The 12,025-nt window shown below is 46.8% G+C and overlaps 1 protein-coding gene across 2 annotated transcripts in view; it reads right to left on the reverse strand.

Moving 5' to 3' along the window:
* The window catches only part of Fam117a (family with sequence similarity 117 member A), a 42,656-nt gene extending 30,843 nt beyond the window's left edge, over positions 1-11,813 (reverse strand). For both annotated transcript variants that reach the window (XR_007107795.1, XM_047545892.1), the window contains exon 1: positions 11,574-11,813. Coding sequence is in view for 1 of the 2 variants with exons in the window: in XM_047545892.1 (XP_047401848.1) it covers positions 11,574-11,769 (196 nt within the window). In the remaining variant the exon portion in view is untranslated. The remainder of the gene's footprint in view (positions 1-11,573) is intronic.
* Between the last annotated feature and the right edge of the window lie 212 nt (positions 11,814-12,025).

Genomic DNA, 12,025 nt, shown 5'->3' on the forward strand with positions numbered 1-12,025 from the left:
GGGGTGGTAATGTAGCAAATGCTCACAGATCTACTTCATTTAATTGCCTGGGCCCTTGGAAATCATCCTGAGGACAACTTAACCACAGCTAGATTAATCAAGTGTAGGGCAGCAGCAGGTAAGAGTTTTACATAAAGGATGCGCACTAAAAGAAAAGATTTTCAGAAACCCACCCCCCCCTTTTTTTTTCTGTTAAGAAGGTAAGGCAAGGCCAGGTAGTGGTGCATAACTATAATCCCAGTTACTCGAGGATCACAAATTGGGGACCAAATAAGAGCTGAGGGTATAGCTCAGTGGTAGAGCGGTTGCCTAGCATGTGTGAGGTCCTCAGTCTCATCCCCAGCACAACCAAAAAAAAAAAAAAAAAATTGAGTAGGATTCATCCACTTACCCCAACTCTAGCAGCTGAAGAGAAAACACCAGTAAGCAGAAGTGAAGGAATGATTTAAGGGCTTCCAAGGAGCACAGACAGATGCCTAACATGTGGTTTGACATGGAAGAAAAGGGGCTGGGACACATGGCAGGGTTTGATCCCCTAACTCTGCCTGCCTAGCAATGATTCTAGCTCTCCTTTGCATCGTGGTGGAGGGAAGATTCTCATTAAAAGTGAGCCCTTCCTTAAGTGTATGACATCGTAGCTCCTCTCCCACTTGGTAAGATAGGATGCACTGAATCACACAAACACCTCTCCTGAAGCCCACGATATTTATAAGGCAGTGGGTATACCAAACAACGGGAACACAGTGGGGGAATGCTGCCTGGTGTAGGCCTATAACCTGGCATGGCTTCCTAAACCAAACTCCCTGCTTTCCCCCTTAGACTTCTACTGTGTAAACGTCAAGTGGTATTACATTACTCCGTGGCTCTGGTGCAGAAGAGCCTTCTAATTTCATGTAATTTAAGAAATGAAGAGTTGAGCGAAGATCACGGTGAGGGCATGTAATCTTAGAGTAAGGAGGCGGTTCTCCCTAAAGGTACCTGGACATCCTGAACATGCTCCGTGTTTCAGCACACTGCTGCAACCCTGCTGACTCCGCTGCTGGGTCCACGTGTGGCAGGGGCTGGGCGCTCGCAGGCAGCAGGCACCCAATCAGCTGTCAGAATCTGATGCCAACCCTGTCCAGCGCGAGAGGTAAGGCCCAGCTGCAGTCTCCTGAGAGGTGGCCTACTAGAGGGTTCATACCTGGACCCAAACCCTGCCTCTACCCCAATGTGCTTCGTGAACTCAGACGAGTCACCTAACTTCTCTGGGTGTCAGTTGTTCCGTCTGTTAAATGGGGAAGAATAAGAGATGTTATAAGGATGTAGAAGAAAACTTCCATTCTAAAGAACTCCTGCGATTCAAATCAGCCTAGCACATAGTCATTTGTTAAACATTTTATTTGGAAATCATTTCAAATTTATAGATGCAAGGATAAGAATGGTACACAGAACACCCACACAATCTTTACTAGATTTGCCTATCGACATTTGCCTCGTTTACTTTACTGTTGGCTTTTTTTCACATGCACTTGCCTTTACACATGCTCTCACACACACATACTCGCCCCCATTCATGCCTGACACCCACTCATTCACACACAGAAACAAGTACTGTCCTTCCTGGGGTTTTGTGTGATGTTCTGTTTGAAAAGAACCGGGAGTTATCTGAGGTGGGAGGTTGGAGCTGAAGAGACAGCACTGGAGGCAAGGCTGCTTGGTGAGGGTTCCACAGCTTTCTCCCTTCCCTGCCTGCAATGCACACAGCAAGCACTCAAGCATTCTGCAGTAGAGGCAAACTAGTACATGGACAGGGACCACAAAAGGACAAAATAAATAAATAAATAAGATTGTTGGTTACTCTTTTCTTTTTTTAAGCAACGAAACCCACAAAAAACAACAACAAAGCATTTATATGAACCATGGAAACATCTTTATTATACAGAAATAGTTTTGTAATATTTATTGTAATGAGAGTTTATCTTATGAGGCTGGTAAGTAACTGGGAAAGAAAGACTTCACACAGGCATATAGGTATTAGAACATCAAAGTCTATACAAAATCTGGTTTGGAGATTAGAGCTGCCCGTAACCCTCTAGGGACGGTTAGATACCTCAGAGAAGCAGGTCAGGCAATTCTCCCTGATACCAAGACCGCGCCTAGAGCTTTCTCCCAGAGTTTGAGTCCCTGTTGTCCCCCTTACTGGACCCCACTCCAAGCTAACCTAAAGTGAGGAGAGAAATACATGCTCAGGCAGTTCATGTTCCCCCGCTTCTTTCCCACCAGCAGGGGAGTGGGTGCACCAGGGATCCCCTTACATGGAGGACTAAGTTGTCATCAGGGCACGATGCCACCCTCTTGCACCTATATCCCGCCATGGGAATGTGCCACCCACATTTTTTACCAGATGGTCTTTTGGTTTCACATAGTCACACATTAGAAAGTTAGCCTCTCCTGTAAGCTCCATCTCAGCATTTCTCCCTGACAAGGTCCCAGCTCTGTAACCATGGTTATGATCCCACAGAGGCAGGACACCCATCTGCCTCCAGTGCCCTATCTGTCCATGATAGCCACACAATCCACATGGAAACTGCATCCTCAACCAACTAGAAACCCTCAAAAGCCACACGCATCACACATGTAGTTATGAAGTCACTGTCATCTTCCAATTATCTACAACTAGCTATACCTCACAGGGAAAGTAGAAGTGTGAAAAGCCTATAGCGTGGATGGTCACTCTGGGGTGCTGAAGAAACAGACTTCTTTGAAGTATAATTTCCGATTCTTTTTTGGGTGGTCTAACAAACCAGTCTTTGTTCCTGAAATACAGGTAAACAACCAGCAGGGAAACAAAGGCCAGAGATGTGCTAGGCAGGCAGCGGGGATGCCCAACTGGGGTGAAATTTACAACAGATTCTCCTACATATGTGGGAAGAGCCCTTTCCTTAATAAAGCAAAAGGGCTTTATCAGTCCCATGGTCTTGGGCAAATTACTTTTCTGGGCCTCAGTTTCCTTATCTGCAACAACTAGGGCATGTCACCAGCAACTGTAGGACAGTTGTGAGGATAAATGATATTTGAGTACTGATTTTAAGTACCAAGAATGAAACAAATGTAATACACTGTCCAAACTAAAGCTATCTACCCTGGGTTCGATCCCCAATACTGCAAGGGAAAATAAAAAATACCTAAGCTATCTATAGTTGCAATTGCTCTGAAGAATACAGGTGAATTTTAGGGCCTTCACAGACTCCTACAGAAGCAGCTGTTATAGTTTTCTGCTGTGAAAACAAAACTGCCCAGGATCATGGTTCCACTGAGAAAGCGTCCAGGTGCTGCTTTCAGCACAACCCTCCCCCCCGGAATGTGGCTCCCACAGCCCTCCCTTCTTTCCCCACCCTCAGTCCAGACTATGCAATGTTTACTGTGAAAGCCCTCGGGTGGCATCCCCTCTATCATGCCACGTGCTAGCCATACTGGCCCCACCCCAGTCTGTGCGTCATATCTGATGGGCACGAGTCAGACAGACAATCCCCAAACAGGGGCTGTGCAGCAGGTTTCTGCCAGCCTGCAGCTGTGGGGCAGGGAACGCACGTGTTATCAGCAGTGGTTCTCTCAAAGCCGCGTGGGCGATCAAACAGGCATGGAGCACAAAAAACTCTTAAAAGGAAGGGAGTGTGGAGGAGGGAGGAGGAGGGAAGAGGAGCTACCTATCCTCCTAATCACATTTTTACTCTGTTCAGAGTTACACTCAGCTAGGCAAGTTTATAAAATCATTTTGACTAAGTCACCAGAGTCACAGCTGGTAACCTCAAAGGCAAGGGAACAGACTGTGGAGGACAGTTAAATGTCCAGGATTTGGAGTATGAAAATGAGCACCTCTTTCCTGCTTTTCCCTATTTTGAGAAGCAGGGAAGAGAAACAGCAGTCACAGAATGACGCTTGGCTTGGGAGAAGGGGCTTACGGCCTGATCAACCTTGGAAACCACCCTAAGGCTCATGGGTAATTCTGCTTCCTGGTAGAGGAGGTCATGGATTTTGATTTTGTCGTCCTGCTTTTCCTTGCTAGTACAGCACTACTATTCTCAGTAGCGCTTGGTACAATCTAACTGGAGTGAAAGGATATCCAGCATTGTTGCAGACTCTGCAGTCCATCACCCATCTCCACTTCTAAGCCTAAAGACAGGTGATCTGGCTCTTTAACAAAATCATAACCAAACCCTACAAATTGGCCATTTCCAAGAATCAATCTGGTAACTGCCCAAGCTCACCCTCTGGCTTTAAATGTGTTGGGAAGAGAACCTACAAGCCCAACAATGACATCCATGGAAATGCCACGTCTTTGCCACCAGCTGGGCTTCAAGCCCAATGACCGAGACGAATAGGAGATCAGTGATTTAAAGAAAGATGGAGCACTAACGTATCAGGGGGTTGCTTTGTAAGTAGCTAAACAGAGGTATTACAGAGGGGGAGCGGTGTGTGGGGACCAGAAGTGGGAAAGACCAATGCAAGTGAGCCCGGGGGAGGTGTGGCTCCCTCTCCTCACCCCAACCCCTTTCCAGCAACTCAATTCAACAAGTATTTATTGAGCATGACACTCCCCATCTGCCCTGGCCCTCCCTCTGCAAAAACACTCAAATCTGTTCAAGCTGCAGGGTGAGTTCCATTGCACTTGAACTTGAAACATAAGGTGCCTACCTCTTAAAAAGGCAGCACGCAATTTCCAAGATGGGGCAGAAGGGACTATACAGGTTTAAAAAAAAGTTAAGAAACACAGCTAGATAATACTACTACAATGTTATGTTTTTTGTTTTTGTTTTTAGGGGTTTTTTTTGCAGGTGGGGCCTCAAACCCAGGGCCTGGCACATGCTCTACCACTGAACTATACCCCCCAGTCCCAACAATGTCACTTATGAAAGGAAGAGGAGAGAGTAAGAACTTAATTTAACAACATTGGCCAATCCAAAAAAGAAAAAAAAAAAGTCTGCTCAACATTCCAGTAGTTCTCTAGCCTCACTATAGAGCGAATATTCCTTAATTCTATGCCTCCTCCAGCTTGAAATTTATATATTTTTTTCACTTGTGGATGTACTGGATCTGTTTTTGGAGTTGTGTGTTGAATCCTACTTTTGGCCCTTGAGGACATAATACCTTAGAGTACTCTTCTGCAGGTCTTCATTTAGGATCAGATGATAAGGAGATCCAAGTGGCAGAGCTGGTGGGAGACTAGGCTGTTTCCTAATAAGCATGGCACCCCTGGAAGTTACCCGCCATGGGCAGGATAGGCAGCTCAGGGCCAGAGAGGAGGCACCCCAAGGCATATCTCTACCTTGCCAAACCCTGCCCATCCTCTGAGAAGTCACATTCAGGTAGCCTCGAAGAGAACACAGTCCTCGATTCCTATCACAGGCCCATTGCGTCAGAGCAAAAAAAGGCCTCCCCAGTTCTTCCCCTCTTTGATTAGGCAGCAAGAAGTACAAACTTCTAAGACACAGGCAGGGCTGAGCTGAAGGTACTCCATCCACCCCAGGGCCAGCTGTCTGGTGCTCCTGACCAAACCCAAAGACCTGGGCGCCTGAACAGGGCAGGGTGAATATCTGTACATGGTCTGAACTTCAGTTCCAGGTCCCCCAGGGCTGGACTTGAAATTTTCCTATTATGAAATACTTTGATAGCATTCTTTTAAGTTTATTAAAGCCACTCTTGATTGGCTGTGGTGCTCCCACACAGAAAAGTCAATTGAGGCTTATTTGGGCCTGAGGATAAACATTTAAAAGATTCTAAAGCTAGGCATTCAGCTTTGTCATGACCCTAGAGGGAGAAAAAAGTGACAGAAAACCAGGAGTTCTGGGGGGCACCAGGAGTTGGGGTCTGCTGTTCGCAGCCAGCTGTACCAGAGCCTCCCACCACGCAGCTGTGCCCAGGAACCATGGACCTTCATGAGCTCCACATGGCTGTGGAGGAAATGGAGCACAGATAATTTATGAACTTCAAACAGGATCCCAAACTTTCCTCTCTGACATCAGGATTTGTTTTTGACCTAACCATGTGAATAGATTTGGCTAATGTTTGGTTAATTCATACCCTGCAAACCAAATAATGGAATCCTCTATGAAGATGCAACTCGGCAAAGGAGAAAACTGACCAGATTTCCCACTCAGCCTTTCTTGATTTCTACTTCTCTTCCCTGCTCCCACTTCTAGGACAAAGAAGGGCAACTTCTATCTTGAAAGAGAGCAAAACTTATTAACCCATGAAGAGACTGTCCACTCTCACTAAACTAACTTGCTGATGGGTATCCACCTGTGCTCTGAACTGGAAAGGAAACACCAGTTTTCCCCTCCAGCCCTTAAAAGAACTCTACACTGCCCCTGGAATAAGAGTAAGCCCAGGTTAAGTCCAGTCAGAGCACCTGAGCTAGTATCAAATAGCATTTTATATATGTGACAGTTTCTGTAGGAGCTCCAAAAAGCAGACCTGTCCCTAGAATATGAAGACTGTGAAGTCTGAATCCTTTGGCAGAAAGTCTGTTCATGAGACTTGTAAGGACCTGGAGGAGGACTCTCCACTTCTATGGTCTTATGTAGGGGAGGATATTCCATTTCTAACAGTTCCACCAAGATCAAGGAATAGTGGGGCCTTGGGGCCCATCATGTCATTCAGTGTATACTGAATTTAGCAGAGAATGCAGGCAGTGTGCTCTTGGCCGTTAAAGCCCACCGACCACTCTGGCAACACTCCAGGTTAGCCCCATCACCATGAAAGATTTGCAATCCTGCCTCAAATTTCCTAGAGACCCATATCTGGATATTCTTTTACCACCACACCCCACTGAGGTTCTCACCCCTCTTTGATTCTTCTCAAAGAATTTAAGATCTCTTAGCTCTATGTTATATAAGTGAAGAACTTCCCATACCATCTAATCCCATGCTATTCAAAACACTGGACCCACACTCCTCCAGGTACCAAAGAGACAAAGACAGACAACATTTAAGATAACATTTAAGAGTCAGATGCTTTAGCAGTGCATTTTGCTGACCATGTGCCTAGTTCTGGCAAAGCTATCAAAAGCAGCAGTTAGCAGTGTCGGGCCAGGAAGAGCCTGGGGTTTTAATGATGCCCAAATAGAAGCTGCCACAATCATAGGTTGTAGGGCAATTGTAACTCCTAAAGGACTTTAACTGCACCACTAAGCCTCCTTATAGCAAGATGGCTCCTTACAGAGTTAGAAGGTCCAACTCTATTATAATCTATAGGTTGTTTCTGACACAGGCCAGAAAGACCACGGTTTGCTAAGGGTTTTCTCTCTGAATCTCTAATTTGCAACCTCCTTGAAATGGTTCCATACCTAGCTAAACACCCATCCCCAAAGGACCAAGCTTTCAAAGCACTGCGAGAAAAAGGGCTTAATAATTACCAATAGCATTGCTAATAACAATGCTACCTTATATTCATGAAGTAGCCATACTAAACATTTGACAAGAACTACTCTTCCTATGTCCCTGTAGGGAAGTCAGTATTTAAGGGCAACCATGACTACTGCCAGCTCTCAATGATCTGTTTAGAAAACTGAAAGGTAATGAGAAAAATTCAAAACAGGAGATATGCCTTAAGTAATTTCCATCTGGTTTTGAAATGTGTTCATTGCAGTTTGAGTTGTTAGACTGAGGAGAGGGGGAACATAGGGAGGAGGGGAACAAATTTGCCTAACAGTTAAGCTTTTATGTAAATTCAAATTAGCTATGTCTACTGAACACATGTCACCTGACAGCAGTGGGGGTGGGGAGTCTGGATTCACATGTGCTGATCTTCCACAAAGACTAAGAACTGACTGGAAGCAGATGGTCCTCTTTCCCAGGATGGGGACGTAGCTCAGTGGTAGAGTACTTGCCTAGCACATGCTAGGCCCTGGGTTCAATCCCCAGCACCAGCAGGATGTGGGAGAATGGTCCCCTTTCCCCTAAAATACTAGTGGGGATATAGGCTTGTAGGTTTTATTTACCCTCAGGGTTTTCGGAGGAGGTATATATCACACACATTTAAAATCGCTCTTTACATAGGAATAATGGTCAGGTACAACATTTAGAACAAGGGTAGGGAAACTTTTCTGTAAACTGCCACACAGTGAATATTTTAGGCTTTGTGGGTAGTTTCTATTACAATTACTCAATGCTGCCACTGACAGCATGAAAACAGCCACAGATCATACCCAAAGGAAGAGTGTGGTTGCATTTCAATAAAACTTTATTTACAAAAACAGCAGAGATATGGAACATATAGCCTACAAGCTGTAACAAGCTACAGGCTGGTTTTAAGAAGTTCTGGTGGATAGAGAAGGTTTCAAGGCAGCATTTGGCTTTAGCCAGTTTGCCCCAGAAGAGAAATAATTGGCAAAGTTTGATTAAACATTATCTTCATGGGGCTAGGGGTGTGGCTCAGTGCTAGAGTGCTTGCCTAGCAGGCACATAGGCTCTCGTTTCCATCCCTGGCACTACAAAAACAAAACAGAAACCCCATTATCTTCATTATAGGGCTATAGAGACAGAGACACTAAACAGAATAGGTAAGACTGAAACCCAGAAAAATCCACCTCTCCACCCTGATTTGTCCATCGTCAGTGGTCCTGGAAGAACACAAAAGTCAGCAGCCTCTAACTGACCTAAGACACAAAAGAGAATTTAATTTAAGGGACAAGTGCAGTTAAGAAATTTATTCTGGGTTTCTATTACCCACTAGTGCTCTTAGCTTTCTTAGGTTTGACCCTCATTTTTCTCTTCATTCTCACTCCTAACCCAGGTTCATAAAAATGAAGCCATTCCTGTCTTTATGAAGACATCCCTTGTGGATAAACGGTCACAGAAGGTAAATACCCCTCTTCACACCACAACCCTTTTTACAAGATCTAATATATCTTGCCAAGAACACAGTAGGGTGTGCGGCATGGAGATAACTGCACAGCCTGAATGTTACATCATTTTGGGATGAGAAACAGAAACAGTGACGACACTTGATTGTTCCTGAAACCCAGTCCCAGCTCACATGCCTTTTTAAACAGTTAGGTTTCGGAGCTCTGTTCAGAAAGTTCATTTTAAATGATGAGGGAATAAAAATACACAAGGAGCCCTGAAATTCTGAAACCTGCAGTACTGGTTTCAGACCAACCTAGGTTTGCTCTTTGAAGCCTGAAAAGGCAATGGGCTCTGGCCAACAGTGCTCTCACCTTGGCTCTGCCAAGGGAATAAGCAAGCAGCAGCAAACATTTCTTATAGAACCTTCTGGGTTCCTGCCAATGTTCTAAGCGCTTTATGAACTCATTTGATTCTCAGGATGTAAATATTATTACCCACAGATGAGGAAACTGAGGCACAGAAGTTAACCAACTTTCTCAAACCCACAGCTAGTAAATAAATGGCAGAACCTGGATTCAAAACCCAGGCATTCTGGTTCTCAACACCATTCTCTTAAGGGTTTAGATAGCAAGGGATTTTCCTCCATCACGTATCTCTTACTGGCTTAGAGGGAACCACCCCTGCAACTTCCCAAAGCCCTGGAATGAAAATAACCTTCAACATGGAGGTTGAAGTTAACATACAGAAGATCTGATGTGCCTCCAAAGCAAAGGCCAGGTACATTCCTCTAATGCCTGGTCACAAAGAAGTCCACAGGCTCAGGCTAGTTTTCCCCTCTATTTTTTTCTTTTTCTCTTACTGAAAATCTGCAGATAATCCCACCACCCACTAGGTAAACGTCTTACTAGTACCTCTGGGACATTGATATGTGGAGAAACCATCAGCTCAATACATAACAAGAAGTTATGCCCTAAGTTACCTGACAAGTTATGCTGAGTTCTAGCTTCCCATGTTTTATCAGTACCTTAGGGCCCCTGACGCTACAAAAGGAGCAAGCCATGTAAAGCATTCAGGCATCTAAACCTATACTCTTCCCGTCTGCACTGTTTTCCTTTTAATGTTACCTCTAATTGGAGTCACAAAATAACTGCTCTCAAAATATGATTGCTAATAAATTTCTACAACACAGGCAAGCTTTCTGTTGATTTCTATTAAAAGTGACTATGGTTCTGGTGCTTGTTGTTCCACTAACTTCCCTTGGTTTCAAGGAAGCCCAAACAAAACCAACAGGTTTGTAGTCTTGTGGTTTGCTTTATAGCTCATGATAGGCATGAGTTTGTCTGGGCATTGCCTTCTTTTGCACCACCAGATTCTACACATACTTTTACTACTCGGTCACCATCTTGCTCCCAGATTTGACCAAGTTTCTATGTTCCAAGATGTGATGCTAACACAGTGAGGTCCAGATAGATTCGGGGGTTTTCTGCCTCACAGACCTGATTAATCTACGAAGTAGGGCACTGTAACAGCTATACTTTCTGGATGGGAATGTGCAGCAACCAATCTTTGTAATCACCCAAAGCTCAATAGATTCTGGTTTAGAGAATGTCAGTAACTGTTAAGATGGCAGGGACCATGACTTTTGTACATTTGGTACAGACTCAGGCTTTGGAAGTGTGCAATGATCTTTTCACATCTGGTGTGAATCAAATGCAAGCCTCACTTTCAACTTATTGCCAACCTCCTCATGCAAGTAGGTTCCTTTTCCGTTCCTAAGTGCCTGCATTTGTGGGTCCCGTCACAGCTTTGAGTGTGAAAGCAAGGTTAAACTTGTTCCTCTCTAGTTTCCCCACACCCACATTAAGCTGCTATTAAGAAACCCTTTCGGTAAAGTTCAGAAAGTGGGGTATTTGCCACAGCGTGCTTGAATGTAGCCCTCACCCCACTGCCACGTTGGCCGGCAATGCTCAGGACAAAACCACCTGGTGGGGGGGAGGGGCAAACGGCCTGGGGTTCTACACACATGCACACACTACACAGGATGGTTGGAATGAGACAGCCATATCAAGCAGGTCAATGATCTGGGAACAACTTCCAGGCCACACTGAGAGGATTGTAGGGAGAGCTGAGCGTCTGCACCCTAGTAAAAGCCGTTAAACTAACTTATTCCAACGGGTTGAAATTAAATCAGCTCCCAGAGATGGCAAAAAGGGAAGCGCACGTGAAGGGGTGGAGAAAAGAACTCCAGAGCTGTAGAGGGGGATGCTGGGGCCAAATTCAAGCTAGAGAAGTAACACATGGCTCCACGGGGCTCTCCTCCATGCCCCTCCCCCTCCCCGTGCAGGCGTCCAGCGCCCACCGGTTCCTTGCTCCCAGCGCAGCCCTTCGCACAGGGCGCCCCCATCAAACGCCACTTCTCACACCTCGCTCCCACTCCTTGCATCTTCTACTCACCCCCATAGGACACCTCTACCCACTTTTTGGTCACGCCCCCAAGCCAGCCTTGATCTGCCAGGTCCCTCCCCTCACTTCCCGGGCCAGATTCCCTGCACACTCGGTCCCGGCGCTGCACCCAGGTTCACAGCTCCTCCTTCTCTCCCTCCTCCTCGCAGACTTTGTGCGCTCCCTCTTCTTTCCGTGGTCCTCATCTACTTCCCCCTCACACTTCTCCCTGTACCCCTCCCCCAACCGTGCGCCCCCTCCCCCAACGGCGCCTCCCCAGCACCCGCTCCAGGCCCGGCTCACCTGCGCGGCCACCCCCGTCCCGGCGCTGATGCGGCTGCTGCAGCTGGAAGGGGACTGTGGCCCTGAGCGGCTGCAGCCCAGCCCGGGGGGAGCCGGCGGGGACTGGTGGAGAGCAGCCCCGCCGGAGCCCCCCGGCCCCTCCGCGCCCGGGCCCCCAGGCACCTCCGCCTCTGCCGCCCGCTGCGGCCCCTGCCATCGCCCGCCCGGCTGCCCGCTTGCCTCGGCCCCAGAGCGAGCCCCGCACAGTCCCCCAACCCCCGCTGCCGCTGCTTATCTGCCCTACGGGGCGGGGACCGGCCCCCTGAACTCGGAGCTCTAATTGGCCCACAGAACCCCAGACCCCCCCGTCTGAACCAATCCACAGCGGGCTCTTCCTTTCACAAGGATGATTGGTCGATACGCCTAGCGATCCAAATCAAGAACCCACCCTCACCCCACCCTTGCCGGCTTTC

This window comes from Sciurus carolinensis, chromosome 3 (assembly GCF_902686445.1).
Source record: "Sciurus carolinensis chromosome 3, mSciCar1.2, whole genome shotgun sequence".
Taxonomy (NCBI): Eukaryota; Metazoa; Chordata; class Mammalia; order Rodentia; family Sciuridae; genus Sciurus; species Sciurus carolinensis.